The sequence below is a fragment of the Diadema antillarum genome, unplaced genomic scaffold, assembly GCF_040938485.1.
Source record: "Diadema antillarum isolate AM-2024a unplaced genomic scaffold, OU_Dant_1.0 seq00000198_RagTag, whole genome shotgun sequence".
Lineage (NCBI taxonomy): Eukaryota > Metazoa > Echinodermata > Echinoidea > Diadematoida > Diadematidae > Diadema > Diadema antillarum.
Genome location: NW_027271260.1, coordinates 377,346 through 394,913, shown reverse-complemented (window position 1 = coordinate 394,913; position 17,568 = coordinate 377,346). Strand labels below are relative to the sequence as shown.

Below are 17,568 nucleotides of genomic sequence, written 5' to 3'. Positions count from 1 at the left end.
TAAGTTACATGTACGTAGGTAGCCCGCGCTCGTAATTCGATTTTGGGTCGGGTTGACCCGGTTTGAAAATTGATTTTAAAACGATGATTTTCTCTCTTTTATCGAATGGTATAGAGAAAGAGCAACAGGTGAGGTATGTTACTGTTATAACTTGTACTTGAAGTCATATTGGACCTGTTTTATGCAGTTTTGATTTTCGTGGGTTTGCAAATGTGGGCTAATACCTTTAAGCTAAGGATTTGTGACTAGGATCGTTATCTGCCAACCATTTGTGTCTGTGTTTATAGCTGACACAAACCTATGCAATCTTGAACATCATGTGCCCCGCGGTTTGGTGTACTCAGGTGACCTGGGCACAGGTCACATGACTTCTGCTGACGCCGACTCTGGAATGATCCCACGGGACAGTATTCACAGGGAGCAAGACCCGTTGGAGAGAAGGAACCCGGTCTGCACCATTCTTGGAGAGGTATACAAGGAAAGAGACCAAAAAACATTGATTTTTTTTAAACTCTCTCTCTCTCTCTCTCTCTCTCTCTCTCTCTATATATATATATATATGTATATATATGTATATATATATATATATATACATATATATATGTTATATATATACATATATATATATATGTATATGTATATATATATATGTATATGTATATATATATATGTGTATATATATATATATATATATATATATATATATAAAACCTGAAATTGAGCTCAAAAGCAAACATGCCAGAACGGCTCACCTCACCCCTCTCCCTCTTCTTCCCCCTGTGAATAAAAAAAAAATGAAGTGAAGTAAGATTACAACAACGAAAGAAATGTCCCATTGTTTGAATCTTCTTCAGCGGTGCTCTCTCCAGCGTTAGCACAATAACCTTTTTTTATTTCTCCTACTTTTTCATTTTGGCCTTGAAAGTGATTTTATTTTGCACATAAAACACGTTATATTATAAAAGACAGTTAAAGAGTGAGCAATTTATCGAGGGGACACATTTTACGCCGAAACAGGGCATACACCACCTTGAATTTGAGAACGCCCAGGTGAACGTTTAAAATGCCCGTTTTCTGAGTCAAGCCAGTGTCCCTTTTCATTTTTTTTTTAATGTACTCATATTGAGGGAATCGACGTTTTCCCTTTGGAACGGCTGTTTTCACCCAGAATGTGGGCCTTCATTTTTTCCTCTGTCCCCTAAAAGAGCGCTTAATGTTTTGGAGACAAAGATTAGTGAATCGTTTTTTTGTTTGTTGTTCTTGTTATTATCTTTTGTTGTTGCCATACGACTATTTCCCCCTGCTTTGATGTCATCTCAAAACTTTCCAATAACCCTAACAAACACTAGTATGTTTTTTTTTTTCTTTGGAAAGTCGTCGGGGTAACAGACTAATAGTCTTCATTCTCACGTCACATTCGGCTTGGAGTAACGCTATACCAAGGAGTTATCAGATAACTCCTCTCTAAACTTCAGAAATTTTAAATCCTGCGCTGTTTTTTTTTCTAGCACTCGATAGTCAGTTTCACAGGTCAGTTTAAGCCTTTGTAGGTGCAAAGACAGTGTTCTCGTGAGAAGTGATGTCATTTTCTTTTCTTTTAAAGAAAAAAAATGTCACCACTTCTCATAGATATGATAATGTGGACTGATTCCTTTCTAAATATGTTGCAAGAAGCGGGCAATCATAGACCTGATTACGTCGCTTTACAAAAATTTCAATCACTTAAGGTGCGCATGTGAGACCGATGTCGTTACAGGCTTACAGCTGAAAACGTGTCTCCCCTTCAAACAGGGCTTTTACTTCCAGTGTAAATGGGGTGCGGCTTTAATTTGCTCACCAAGACACTGATCTGATGAAATGGCAGCAAGAGTCTCCGTAGAGGTGCCATTAGGGCAAGGCAGGCATGAGTCATTCATAGCCATCGGCTGGTAGGTTCCCACCTCACACTCCGTGCAGGGCACCAACCCCGACGTGGAGAAGTAACCAGCCTCACACACATCTGATGATGAACAAAGAGACAACAGTGGAGATGTTTGAAAGTCCTCTTTATCACCGAAATGAAGATTTATCTGATTAAAAACGCAATGCCTTCATTTCTATTAAGAGAGTGTAAAAAAAAACTGTATGAAAAGATAAGACGATGCGTTATAAGACAGTCTTTTGTACATTTTTATATGTGTAGTTCACTCAAATGCAAGCCGTGCAGAATGAATTTTTTTTAAAGAGCACTGAAAACCAATTTCACAATTTTTGTACAGATATTTCACTGATTTAACGTATTAAAGAAACTTGTGCTGATTCATCTTTTCCCAAACAAAATCAGTGGATTGTGACCCAAAATTTTCTCTCGAAACATATTAATATTTTCATTCTAAAGATATTTTTATATATTCCTGTTGACAAGAATGCCATTGTTTAAGTTTTGATAGGTCCCACCCTGGCCTGGTGTATGAAAGAGGGAAAGGGGTACGGGGTACTGTATCTTACCTCTACACTGGGTGGCATTGGTGGCGCCCTCCCCCTCTGTTGACTGGCCTTCCTCACAGGGCACGCAGTTACTCTGACCAGCAAGCTCCTGGTAGGACCCCCTAGGGCACAGCTGGCAAACTTTGGTCACATTATCATAGAAAGTCCCGGCTACACAGGGCACTGTGAGCAGGCAACATGAGACAAATTAGACACAGTATCTCCGCCTTTTGCGTTTATATCATACAAATGCACCATAATACGCAAACAGATATGCGCATGCAATTTCGTGAGTGTTCAAACAATATTCGATTCTTCACAAAGGGTTTTAATGTAAAACAAGAAAAAGTAGAAATTACGCGTTGCGTAATATATGTCCCCGCCGGAAGTAGCATTTTGTAGCAAAATGTGCGATATAGGTAAAAAATCAAGGTCAAAGGTCAAAGAAGTCAAAGGTCAAAATTCTGTGTAGAAGTTTTGAAGCCCTCACCTAGTGCCATCACATAAAGCAAACGGAATCGAAATCTGGTTAGAAATGGCGAAGGAGTAGCATTTTGTAGCCAATGTACAATATAGGTCAAAAATCAAGGTCAAAGGTCAAAAAAGGCAAAGGTCAAAATTCTGTGGAGAAGTTTTGAAGCCCTCACCTAGTGCCATCACATAAAGCAAACGGAATCGAAATCGGGTTAAAAATGGCGAAGGAGTAGCATTTTGTAGCAAAATGTACAATATAGGTCAAAAATCAAGGTCAAAGGTCAAAGAAGTCAAAGATCAAAATTCTGTGGAGAAGTTTTGAAGTCCTCACCTAGTGCCATCACATAAAGCAAACGGAATCGAAATCGGGTTAGAAATGGCGAAGGAGTAGCATTTTGTAGCAAAATGTACAATATAGGTCAAAGGTCAAGGCCAAAGGTCACAACTGAAATTCTGTGTAGAAGTTTCAAAGCTCCCATGTAGTGCTATCATATAAAGCAAACAGAATCAAAATTGGCTCATAAATGACAGAGAAGTCGCAAATTGAACATTTTGATCGCACACGGACGCACACACGGACGGACGCACGGACGCACAGACACACACACGTACGGAGCCCGTTTCATAGTCACCTGCTCGAACTCGTTCGGCGGGGACAAAAAGAATGGAATTATTTGTCGTGATCCATTTTCAGAGACACCGAATACTGAATAATATAGATATTGTACGTTGTCCCGAACAAACCTCAGAATACAGATCAGAATGATATAAGGTGTTTCACATTAATACTCACATGGATATGCTTGAATATGCCCTAAGAAATTTTGATATCACTAGTTTTCTTTGTTTGTTTTGTGACGTTTTTATTTCATCCAATCCCCTTCCAGGAAACATATTCCCCCTCTTCTGACCCTCTAACTCTGTTTCGTCACATGAAATCACATTTAGCTCCAGACAAAACAGTTCGAAACACTCTATGAAGAGTGGTAGCCGGCAGAACTAGCAACAAAGTGTTTAAGACTATTTTGATATCAAGAGTGAAATTAAAAAAAAAATGAACAGGTAGAAATTTCATCAGAATCTATCATGAGACGAGAACGCCAAAGAGTATTAAAGAAAAAAAAATCCTTGAACAGTGATTCTAGACGTGCTAGATAGGGACATCTTTTCAAAACGAGAATAATTTTGAACGAATAGTTCCATGTAATCATAATGACTATGTATGTTTATATATTATTGTTGTAACACATTGTGCGTTCATTTTCCTTTAAGTCGCATAAAAATGAATGTGATATTGGTAATAAAATTTAGTTTGAGGCAGACATAGTGAATTTACCGCAGTGAAGATCATTGTTGTCTGCCGTGAAGCCGTGATCACACAAGACCTCTGATTTGCCAAAGGTCAGAGATGACTCGTCAAGCGTGAGGTTTGAGCCGGGGACATCGAGGGAGGGAAATGTTCCAGCATCAATCTCCTCCTGGATGACATCGGACATCTTCATCATCAAGGTGTCGGCTTCAATGACTGCTTCAAAGTTGCCCAAGCTCGGGTCCTGGTTCACATTAGCTACGAAGTCCCACTCCACTGCAATTACCAACTGGATGTTGACATCACGCCTAGCTCGATTCATGTTGTCACTCGGCACCGGCATCGCCTCCTCTCGACTGTCCGGTAGGAAAGCTTGATGACCACTTCGTCGTCGTCTTCGTCGACGCTTCTTGGTAGCAGACATATCTCCGCACGTGACTTTCACGTTCTCCATAGTGCACTGGTCAGTCTGGGTGCAGATGTCGCTGAAGTCTGTGTTGAGGAGAATCTGTAGGAAAGCAGCAGCTATCTCGTCCCGAGTCTCCTGTGTCCCACAGCTACCAGTGAAGTACAGGAGTTCACTGGGAAGATTGCTCCTCCCCGGTCGTCTTACCTCTTTACAAGAATCACAAATTGATTTAACAAATAATTATGGGCTCATACAACCCTTCAAAGACGTCGGTTCCTGCATCATTGATCCGCTTGATTTACGAATACCCCAGAAAATTTGATAATTTCATGAGCGAAGAAAAGAACCACGAAATTCGCATTACCGAGTCAGGTCTCCTTTTGATATCTTGACAGCTTCCCGTTCTCTGTGAGAACATGTACACAATGCAAATGGAAGACGATTGTTTGTTTTCTTTTTAGGCCATCATGCATAATTGATAGTTTCAAGAGTAGTGAAACAGACTACTTTTTTTTTTAATGAGACATTGTTATCAAAATGATAATTAAAACTTATCATTTGGCATTTTCAAATAACTCTATTAATATCAAGTTTGCGTTATATCGTGTTTTGATATTGTTTTCAAATGAGACTTCTCGCAATTTACCCAAATACATCGACAGTTGAGCCTGGTTTTGTGAATCTCCTGAATGAGTGACGATAAAAATGGGAAGGAGGAGGAAGGGGGACGGAGAACAGAGGACGAGAGGGACAAAGAGTAGTGGTCTAGGAGGAAGAGTGCTGGAGAAGGGGAATGAAGGCTAAGGAAAGAAAACCACCACCAGCAGATTCTGACTTTACCGGAGCAATCAGGAACGTAGGAGTGAGGACTCCACAATCCTGAGCCACCGCACACATAGTGCACTGGAGGTGTCATGCCGGAGGGAAGTCGAGGTACGTCGAACTGTGCGTTGCAAAAGATGCTGCAGTAGCGACCGTGTGCCCACTGGTCACACGTTAGGGCCCCATTGCTGGGGACATCCAATTCTTTGCAGGCTATAGCTATACAAAAACATCAAAACGTCAAAATAAAAAGCGGAACCGTATAGACTAATGATAGCAATAATGATAATAATAATCAGTTCTTAGAAAGCATAATACCATAGATAGTCTCTTTGGGTGTACGTATAGAAACAAATATTTCTCTATCCACATAAATTTACAATTATCAAAAATATGAGTTTTTAACACAGATATGAATTTATCAAAATCTGTAATGCATCTAATACTAAGAGGGAGAGTATTCCATAGTGATGGTGCCATGTTTTTTGAAAAGCCTTATCACCAAGTGTCTAAGTTTAGCACTTATTTCGAAGAGGATTTTTATTTATTTATCTTTTTTTTTTATAGCGCAGAGTATGACCGGAATGATATGGCTTCATGAATTCACTGAGGTACGCAGGGGAATTTCCACGAAAACATTTGAAAAGTACAAGGGCCAAAATTTTAAACTTGATACGAGCTTTAATCGGCAACCAGTGAAGACTATGAAGAATGGGAGTTATAAGATCAAATTTCCTTTTTCATGAACAGCCATGCAGCTGAATTCTGTATCCGTTGGAGTCCTCTCAGCTGAGAGTCTGGAACCCCAATGGGGAACCATTATCATTATCCAAATGATTGAAAATAAACACCAAATTTTCTGTAGTTGCTTTATCGAGAAAGTATCTCAATTTTCCAATCCTGTGAAGACCCATGACTGCAGATTTGCATATCTTATTGATGTGAGGTTTCAAACTAAGATCATTTGGATAATGACATCAAGGTCACGTGCCTTGGAAATTTACAGCACACGAATATCACAAACATTGACACACAAAGTTGTTGAGGACTTGTTCCGAGATCTTACATACACAACTTCAGTTTTCTCGAGATTAAATAGTATAATGTTCCTAAAGGGCAAGTAGAAACCAGTGTCTTTTCCGTAGATACCCTCATTTCCTATTCAAACAGTACATAATTTGCAGACAGAATGAATATACGTTTTTCCTCCATAAAGGCATTACATAAGTCATTCACATATATAGACAGAATAAAAGCGGTCCAAACATTGATCCTTGTCACTCTTCACACTTCAAATCTTTGCTATTAGATGAAATAAATGAATATCGTCAACAACAACATATTGCACTTTGTTTGATAATATAACTACGGAATAAATCTAAAACAACTCCTTGCATATTACACAAATTCATCTTAGGGATGGTAAAGTATTGGTTAAGATGAGAATTGGGCTTTTAACTCTTGGTGAGATACCAAGAGCATACCATTTTAAAAGGAATTCAAGGTTTATTAGATGGAAGATCGGGTTTGGAGTGACTGAAACATCCAAAATCAGAGTAAAACAAAGCGATCGTAATAAAAGGCATGGTCCCATACTTTATTGGAATCGCTCTGTTTTGGATATCTCAGCCATTTCAAGACCAGTTTTCATCAAATAAACGTTGAATTCCTCATGGAATTACATGCTCTTTCATATTTCATAAGAGGTTTTGCACTATCTCACAAAAAAAAGTGAGATATGTGAAATATCTTGGTCAAGAGTGAAAACTTTCATCCAAACGTAAACATATACCGATTTAATCTTTCTTTATTTTCTATTTAAGTCAAAAGTTCATTTTGCATAAGATTTATTAAGGCACGAGATATGGACTGCCTTTTCCTAAAACCATGTTGCATCCCAATCAAGCTTAAAGTTCACAATTGTTAAAAATACAATCCAACACGTCCACCTTTCTCAGATTAACGACGATCTGCCAATTTTGATATAAACACAAAATTATCTTTAATCTTATAGGCCCATACATAGACATGTGACTTACCGTTCTATGACGATTCAGAAATTCCAATCATTATCTATATTATTTGCATGAACTACAGAGAACATCTATTATTGATAAGATATTGAGTGCATTCTTATCTAATTTCCGCTTTTGAAATTCATAACCCAACAAACATTTTTTTTTCTTCGAATGACTGCTCAAAGTAAATTAACCATAAATACTGTTGATAGATTTGTTTTTTATTATTCACTGTGATTGTTATTTATAGGGCTTATCTGATTTTATGGAAGTTGTTTGCTTGTTTGTTAGTTTGATTGTTTGTTTTCACTTTTAATTCTTTTTTTATTTCTATTTTTGCAGATTTGGGGGTTCTGGGATGTGGGATCCTCTGGGGTTCTAAGGAGATGGAGGCATGGATCCCTTGTCGAAAATGCTTGCCTTATGGTGACCATGTGTTGACCATGTGTTTCTATGAACAAATGGAAACGTAAACATTTGGATCCCAGGGTAAGGAAAATTGTGCAAAGAAGGGTGCCGCCAAGACGGAATGGTGCTCACCTGCACAAACATAATAATAGTTTGTCACTGTGGCAAAGAGCATCTGCAAGACTAGGTGAAAATCTAAATATTCGTTGTCAAGAAGGAGATGAAAATGTTTAAAAAAAATAGTTGGGGCCTAATTTGGTCCACCCCCCTAAACTCACCAATAGTTCTGCCATGAACAAACTTGAAACTGCAGTCACACACTTACCAACAAAATAGCTTATATGGCTTATAACCTTAAGAAGAAGACTGGAGAAGAAGATCTTTAAGACTTTTTTTTTCATATGGTGGTTTTGTGTCCTGGGAGCCCTTAAATGGGGAATTGTTCCCATTTGTATAGATAAATATTTATTCAAAACAGCGATAACACCTGATATGTTTGGGACAAATCTGACATTGGGTTTTCAAGTGGAAGCTCAAATGGTGAAAGCAGGGTCCCATTTGTGCTCCCACCCTCACAAGGCCATCTTTTTTATATCTGCCATGAGCAAACTTGAAACTCTACAGTCACAGATCAACTCAATTTGGTGCACTAACTTAGCCTATCATTTTAGGCCCCTGAGAAGGAGATTGTAAAGCTTCCTTCTCTCCCCACCCCCATCTTTCGGGGGCATTGTACCCCTAAGTAATTAAGGATACACAAGTGGAGTTTGGTGCCCATCTGTCGAAATCACATCACTCAATTGATAATGCCTGCTAAGCTTGATGAAAATTTGGCCATACATTCACAAGAAGATGAAAATGCAAAATTTGAAAGTCCCATTGCCCTCCCCCCATAGTCCTCCATAAGGAGCATATCCCCACATCTAACGTGAAGAAATTTAATAATTACAATTATTAGTGTACTTCTAGAGAAAAATACTTTAAAGAATCCTAAATCACGGGTGGAGGATCCAACAGGAATCATGGGGACACACAGGTGCCAATTGAACACAGTGAGTTTACCTTTTGGATGCTATCTGCCAAGTTTGGTGAAAATCTGTCATGGAGTTTTTGGAAATTAAGAATTGAACATGTAAACGCCGTATGGAGGATACACTACGCACAACGAATACCCGACGACAACAGACGACGAATGTTCGCAATAGGTCACCTGAGCCAAAGAGTCAGGTGAGCTAAAGACTAGCTACGTTCTTCCACTTTTCATATGAATGAATCCACTGAAAAAAAAGAAATATGTAGGAAATTTAATTACGCATGATTTCGATGGAGAATTCACAGCTCACGGTCTCGCCGTTGTCTGTGTTTGTGGCCTGGTAGAACACCACATGTCGACCCCACGGAAGTAGAGCCGTGTTGTTGTCATAGTTACTGGTGATGAGGAGGTCGTCCCCTGTTACCTCTACAAAGACGGGAGGGGGCCATGTCACTTCTGTTAGGGTATCACTGGTATTACGTGAGATGTCAGGGGGACAGAATTCTACTACAGGTGGGATCTCATCTGTGAGGTAACAGAAAAGAAATAATTATGTTATGAACGATATATACTTTTATTTTGATTCCTAAAAAGTATGCCATATGATTGTCCTTTCGGGCTGAAATATTTCACTCAACTCTGTTATGGGTAGTAAACAGAGTATCCTTTGCCATGTAGTGTTTTAACCAATCTCTACACGCATTATAATTTTAAAAAGAAATCATTATCATAGAATCGAAAAGCAGCTCATTCTTAATTGCATTATTCAATTGTGTACGTTTTGTCTCAACATTGATCTAGATCCAACTTAGATGAGCGAATTACAAATTGGTTATTTGACTGTCAAACAAATTTTCCTTCGAAGTAAAGACAAGCGCACTAAGTTTTCCTGCTGAAATGAGTAAAGAGGGTGGATTGCACTTTTGCAACAAATCATTGCAAAGCTGAGGCGGCTTAAAGCAGTAATGACATTCACGTAAAGAGGAGGTGTCCTTACTTTGTACTATGCCATTGGTCAAAAAACAAAGTACAAACTTCGTCAGCATTTTCATCAACGGAAGTGTTGTTTGGTGATAATATGACTGCAAATGCTAGTTTACATGTGAGGTGCTGCGACTTTTTGTGAATGCCTGACAATTTAGAGTTGTTTTTCATCTTATGTCCCATTCAAATAAACTTCTACCAACATTTCTGTATGATTTTATTTTATCGGAGCTAACTTGATCTTGCTTGATATGAATAATTCTCTTCTGATTACGGTTTGGCTAAAACAGCGCTGTTCATACCTCGAATGTAGATGGGGAAGGAACAGGTAACATTGTTCCCTGCAGAGTCAGAGAATGTGAAGCTTGCTGTGGTGTCTTGAGTGAAGTTGTAGGGAGAGGTGAGGTCAGCTGGACTAGTGACCACTGTGAGCTCATCATCCAGGTTGTCCTGTGCAGTGGGAAGGTTAAAGGTCACCTCCACTCCCCAGCCTTCTGTCTGCGTGACAGATTTTGGTCCCGGACATGAGGTCAGAGTTGGGGCCACTTTATCTACATGTATGTATAAGAATGCATGAAAATAATGGTATTTGCCTTTCTCTTATTTTCTATAGGAACTTCAGTAACTCTTTTAACAGGTGTTTCTGTGGGTTTGTTTTTTTTAAACCGAAACAAATATTATAAGCATGTAAGCTCAACAATATTGTGGACAATTCCACCATGTTCTGTCCATTACGTAAATGTCTTGCGCAAAACTCCAGGTTTTTGATCTGAAGACAGCTATCTGAAGTCTATAGTACTCCTCAAAAAGACAAACCAATTAAACGCGTTTTTTAACCCAGCACTAATTTGAACGTACAAGTGTATTTACATAGGGATATGTACGTAAAATATATAAAGTAAATACATTCATTAAATGCTTTAAGAAGGTACATGAGTTTGCTCACCTTTGCAAGTAATCTGCAGATTGCCAATATCAGTGTCCCACTCGCCATCCGTTCCACATCGCACGTCTCTCACTGTGCCCTCTAAGGTCAATCCATCTCGACAAAAGAACGTGCACTGTGTGCCATAGTAGATCTTGTCCTGATTTGTGCAATAGGCAGGATTGACATTTGTCCCAACGGGCAAGTTCAGGGGGTCGCATCCAACAACTGAGTAGGGGAAGTTGGGAGAAAGCATCAAAATTACCAGTCAGTACACATTATGAAATCAATCAACTACAGATTAGATACAGCCTTCTCTCTTTTTTTTATACGAGGTAGAAACCTCTCTTGATCACGCATTATATCGAAAATATAGAAATAAAGCATGATAACATTTAATAACAGAAAACTTTTCAGTTTCTTTGAGCTCATAGAGTGAAAATATAAACTAGACACGTTAGTCCCTCTAAAGATATGTCATTAAAACTGGTCTGAACCTGATAGTTTCACAAAATTACATGTAGGTCGTGTTTGTATGTCCAACGACAGTCTAGTAATGCCTTCCATTTAAAGGGTATCAAACAAAGGAAAGAGGGGAACTTATCTATCAACTCACTGTCACAGAATGGTATGTCATCTCTCTTCCAGTGCATGCTCTGTCCAGTGAATTCACAGCTTGTGTTACGTGGTCCGACAAGAGTGTATCCTACAGAACACCCCACCTCACACTCACTTCCCCAGGTATTGTCACATGATCCAATCAGGTTTCCAAAGACTGGTGGTGATAATGGCTGGCACCGCCTCACTATTAGATGGAGATCGGAGAAAACAAAAAGAAAAAAAGAATACTCTCTACACTCCATACACCAACATTGCAAAAAACAAAACAAAACAAAAACAACACTTTTTAAAAAGACATGACATAATGGGACAGGTGCAATTTAAAAACATCTTTGAAATATGAACCAAAAATGTACACGGGCTCACTCGCAGACACATACATGTACACACACTATGAACATCGGCCTTTGCATGATGGAAATCACAGGTATTGTCGATATAGCAGCAATAAATGACATATTTTCCAACTAATATGGGAAGTACGAAGTATGAAGTACAATTAAGACAAGGTCACACACTATAAATATAAATAAAAAGTATTTGAGATGCCCGCCTTTAATTTAGTATACTGACCAATTATTAACATGCTTACTATTAACAGTTGATGATTTAGTAATGATTCGTATTGTATCACCTTGTTGTTGTATGGATATAAAAGCGCATTGAATTGATTTATATCGATTACGAATGTAGTTAAACAAATACATGTCATTTGAACAGTGACATACAACGCAACTTCCCGCTCTTCAGCGGTGGGTTGGGGGCATTTCACGTAAGCTTACCTCGGACAGTAACTTGGAAGGAGCATGTCTGTGTGTTTTGGGCGGCATCTGTCGCCACGCATGTCACGTCATAGTCTCCCTCGGCTTTCAAACCCTGTTCCACATCACAATCGACGATGACAGCATCAGGACTGTTGTCGGCGGCGGCGACGAGCCACGTGACATTCCCCATGAGTTCCGATCGGCCGACGTACACAATAAAGTCAGCAGGGCATGCCGTGAAAGCTGGTGGCTCAATATCTGAAATTCAAAAATTGAAAGTAGAGAGTGAGAAAAAGTGGGAGAGGAAGAGACTGAAGGAAAAATGTGGGATCTTCTTCTTCTTCTTCTTCGTCATTATCTTTTGGAAACTGCAATGTATATTGCATTAAACATTTTCACATAATATATGCGCGTCGAGAACCAATGCTCCTTTATCAACGAAGGAGGATGCACCGTACCTCCCGCTTGAAGAGATTTGCAGAGGTTGTTGTAACTACTTCTTCTGACAGGGTGTTAACCCAATAGTATCTGGGAAGAAGGATCTCTGAAAGACAAGAGAACGTGCAAACGGCATTTGGAGTTGTTCAGTGTGTCCTCGGAGTGATGTTACTATTGGGATCAGGAATGTCTGGAGTATGCTCATACTCTGGTTGATGATACAGTATATCGTCATCATCTTGCATTGTGCCCTGCGTTCTTGAAAAAAAAAAATGTCGTTGCCTTTTGCTCAGCATTGCTGTTACACTGTTTTTGCGACGGAATTCTCGACTAACGAACTTGACGTAGCGGCTTTGGACCATTTCTAGCCTGCGGATGTTCTCCTCGAGTCCTCGGTACAATGGTCCCGCACCACGCAGGCGTACTCTATGTTACGGAGCACTAAAGTCATGTAACACAGTTTTTTAGTCTGCCTAAGGCATGGGTGGATGTCTCGCTGGAGAAACACACTCGCAGAGCTGGCTTTCTTGGTTGTGGCGTTGCTATGACGAGTCCAGTCTAGCATCAAGGTACTGCTGTGCCCATAGCTATCTTGAACATCATTCATTTCCCGATACCAGTAAAACATGCGGTCGTCTGCAACAGTCGTACCGCGCATCCTGGTAAACACACCTTGTAAATTAATCGTGGGACACTTAAAACCTTGCATATCGAAATCATGTAGGATGATTTCATGCTGCTCTTTCTCACCTGTTCCCTTGGCAAGATCTTAGATTGCAAGGATTAACTGTGACTCGCATGAACGACGCATTTGAACCTATGTTGAGCCTTGGCATGATGTTGTTGCTTTCGGAATGGTTCATGATGGCGCTGCAGATGATATGCTCAAGATCATTGCATGCACTCGCTGTTAAAGAATGAGCCTGTTTAGTTGCCTGATTTTTCTCACCCCTTTAAAAGATAGATGAATATACTTGCTACAGATCGGTCATCAATAATGACTTCTTGGAACTAAGGTAAGGTCTGATAGAGTAGCCTAAGGTGTAAGCTCTAGGGTCAGCTCTTTTCACGTATCAAGTTTGGACATGTTGCCTTGTGAAAGTACAGATCTGAGAGTAGGAAACTTGTAGACCCCATAAGGCTCAAGAGAGATCTAACTCATTGTTGGCTGAGGATTTCCGTTGTCTTTTATGCTATTCTTGTCGTAACTTGTGAAGACAGACGAAAACTCTTGGTTAAGAATGTTTACTGTCGAAAGGCTCTTTGAGTAGGTGATCCCGTTTGCAGACTTGGGGGGGTGGGGGGGGGGGGGGGCTTCTTTAGAAGAGTAACATTGCAGAGCCGGCTGTTGAAGAATTAAACCTCCAAAAGCGTTTTGACTTCAATGTTGAGTTAGAGCAATTGATGTTGGTGAGATCGTCAGTGCAGGCACGTTTTTAGGCTGATCTGGTCTTTTACTTCAATGCTGGTACTTGAAGAAGTCTTCTGATGCCCGGCTTGTCTTGGCTCCGGCGACGTATCCGGGCACTTACCCCCTGGGCAACTACCCTCCGGATAACTACCACCAGGATAATTACCCCCCCAGGTCTATTCCCCCTTAGGGCAACTACCCCCCGGACAACTACCCTCCTAGGGCAATCACCCTCCAGGGCCATTACCCCCTAGGAAAACTACCACCCGGTCATCTACCCTCCTAGGGCAACTACCCCCAAGGGCAATTACCCCTAGGACATCTACCCCCCGGATAACTACCCCCTGGGTAACTACCCCCTGGATGACTACCCCCCGGATAACTACCCCCCAGATAACTACCACCCGGATAACTACCCCCTGGATAACTACCCCCCGGATAACTACCCCCTAGATAAATACCCCCCGGAGAACTACCCCCTGGGTAACTACCCCCCGGAGAACTACCCCCCGGATAACTACCCCCGGATAAGTACCCCCCGGATAACTACCCCCAGGATAACTACCACCCGGATAACTACCACCCCCCCCCCATTAACAATACCCCGAACCCCCCCCCTCCGCCCCCCTCCTGATACTTACCTACTGGACAACCCTCCCTCCCCGCCCCCCGAAAGTTACCACCCGTCGTATATTTTCCATAAGTTCATAACACCATATCAGAGGATGCACCTTTGTCTTACACTGTCATCACTCTTTTGGCTTGTCATTTATTTTCTACCGTTTATAACACATGATAGACGATAAACATAAGAAAAGGAGAGTTGATTTCACTGCAATTCATATTCCCTTAACATTAGCGAGGGACTCTTCGATATAAAGCCATAATTTCTGATAGGATCCGGGCACGGTTTTATGAAAGTTATCAGTCCTGACAAGCTGTCAGTTCCACACAATTACCAATCGTTGTAGGTCGATCAAAACAGTCCATGGTAACAAGTCAGTGACTCGAGCTTATCAATCAAGCAGAACCCATGGTTTTTATTGAAATCATTAGATACTAACAAGATGTCATAACTGGCAACTTTTATCAAAAGGTGCCCTAATCTGTCATGAGAGTAAAATTACAGCTTGTTTTACATACAAGTAGAATTGTGCTAGTTTTCAAATTACAATGTAAATGTTCTCGACACTTTAAGAGGAAATCCAGTTCAAATATAAGATAGTCTCATTAGAAAGAGTAAAATATTACGAGTTTAACGGTATTTTTTTTTTATTTTATACAAAACACCCCTAGTTGTTAACGAAGTCTTTTGTCCTGCACCCTCTTTTTGAATAGATCTAGGGAGAGTTGCAGTTGACAGAATCCTTTTTGCATTATAGGGCTGCTCTGTTTTATCCCGGCCATTTCAAGAGTATTTTTTTTTCTCAAAAAATTGAATCCTTCTTGGAATAACATGCTCTTTAATATTTCGTAAGGGGTTTCTAATTATCTCACCCAAAAGATGTTTAAAACATGAAGTTTAGGTTCTCGACCAAAACCAGACGATATGAAAAAATGTTTTTTTTTTCCAATTCAAATAGCTAACGTGTTCGAAAATAACAATGAGAGACGTAATTTTCTGGGGGAGAGTTATTGTAAGAGGGGTGATTGTTTGGAGCCTAATTTTGATAAGGAGTAATTGTCAAGGGAGGTAATGTTCTGCAGTGATCATACCAAGGAGGTGACAATCTCTTCCCACATCCTTGATATACTAGTTGTTATGCCCAATAATGCAGTAGGGCAATTCTGAAATGAGCGTTAACGGTATAACAGTAAAATAGTTACAAAATTGATGAAACAATGCAAAGAAAGCAAATTAAGACAGAGACGAAGTACACAAATAAAGATACAGTGCACTCCCGTTACAACGAACACGGTTATAACGAAATTTCGTTATAACGAAGCAAAACTTCTGGTCCCAAAATTATCGCCATTAAAGTCTATGGTACAAAATTCGCTTATAACGAAGACGGTTATAACAAAATTTTCGTTATCACGAAGTCTTTTCTGAGCGCCACTGACAAAGAAAAACAAAAGAAATGCGCTCCGTTATAACGAAATGCGGATCGCATTCGAAAATGCGTTAGCGGAACAAGCATTATTAAAGCGTCTCTGCATGAGCGAACGCATCATTGAATGTTCACTCCGCGTATCACGCACAGTTTCCGAGGGAACTTGCGTTGTTGTAATAAAATAACTCGAATTCAGATAAGGTTTGTTTCATTGTTTTTTCATAATTAACATGGGGATAATTATCCTGGTGGTAATTATCGGGGGGGGGGGGTAGTTATCCGGGGGGTAGTTATCCTGGGGGTAGTTCTCCGGGAGGTAGTTCTCCGGGGGGTAGTTACCCAGGGGGTAGTTCTCCGGGGGGTAGTTATCCAGGGGGTAGTTCTCCGGGGGGTAGTTACCCAGGGGGTAGTTTTCCGGGGGGTAGTTATCCAGGGGGTAGTTATCCGAGGGGGTAGTTATCCAGGGGTAGTTATCCGAGGGGTAGTTATCCAGGGGGTAGTTTTCCTAAGGGGGAATTGCCCTGGGGGGTGATTGCCCTAGGAGGGTAGTTGTCCGGGGGGTAATTGTCCTAGGGGGTAATTACCCTGGAGGGTAATTGCCCTTGGAGGGTAGTTGTCCGGGGGGTAGTTGCCCTAGGGGGGAATTGTCCTGGGGGGTAATTATCCGGGTGGTAGTTATCCGGAGGGTGGTTTTCCAGGGTGGTACTGTTCCTAGAACCCGTTTCGGAGACAGAAAACCAGTGGAACGCAAAATCTACTTCTGAAATGACGAAGACCTTGTCAGCATGAAACATGAGCGTCTCTCCTTTCAAAAGATATTCACTGAGAAGCCTTCATGGTCAGTTGAAGACATGTAGGTATACGTCAGGGAGTTCCTTACCCAGCTACAACACAAGTATGACCTCTCCAAGATGTTTATCGCTTCCATCAAGCCTGGATCCACACATCTCTCAAGTGCCTCACTCAGCAGATAAAGCGGAGCTTCGCCAGAGAGGTCATACTTGTGTTGTAGCTGGGTAAGGAACTCCCTGACGTATACCTACATGTCTTCAACTGACCATGAAGGCTTCTCAGTGAATATCTTTTGAAAGGAGAGACGCTCATGTTTCATGCTGACAAGGTCTTCGTCATTTCAGAAGTAGATTTTGCGTTCCACTGGTTTCTGTCTCCGAAACGTGATGTTGGCGAATACCTAAATGAGAGATCGTAATCACAAATGTCTGACAAGGGCAGCAAACCTGTCCACAAGAGAAGACCATTATTGTTTGGACCAAAATGTTTCGAATGCTGTTCAGTTTTATAGGAAATATGACCAGCTGTTGAAAACCGTAAGTTTGTCTAGCAGTCCAGGAACCGGTTTGTTGTCGCTAATGAATAGCAATTTCCTTCAGCTGACGCTGTTTCCCAGTTGACTTCTGGAAAATTGAGGTCT

General features: G+C 40.6%; 1 protein-coding gene across 1 annotated transcript in view; it reads right to left on the bottom strand.

Moving 5' to 3' along the window:
* The window catches only part of LOC139728782 (uncharacterized), a 97,230-nt gene that overhangs the window by 29,910 nt on the left and 49,752 nt on the right, over positions 1 to 17,568 (bottom strand). The window contains exons 23-32 of the mRNA XM_071639723.1: positions 12,252 to 12,491; positions 11,465 to 11,653; positions 10,870 to 11,076; positions 10,226 to 10,474; positions 9,219 to 9,464; positions 5,499 to 5,699; positions 4,277 to 4,864; positions 2,488 to 2,649; positions 1,838 to 1,999; positions 299 to 460 (exon numbers count right to left, since the gene is read on the bottom strand). Coding sequence (XP_071495824.1) covers positions 299 to 460; positions 1,838 to 1,999; positions 2,488 to 2,649; positions 4,277 to 4,864; positions 5,499 to 5,699; positions 9,219 to 9,464; positions 10,226 to 10,474; positions 10,870 to 11,076; positions 11,465 to 11,653; positions 12,252 to 12,491 — 2,406 coding nt within the window. The remainder of the gene's footprint in view (positions 1 to 298; positions 461 to 1,837; positions 2,000 to 2,487; positions 2,650 to 4,276; positions 4,865 to 5,498; positions 5,700 to 9,218; positions 9,465 to 10,225; positions 10,475 to 10,869; positions 11,077 to 11,464; positions 11,654 to 12,251; positions 12,492 to 17,568) is intronic.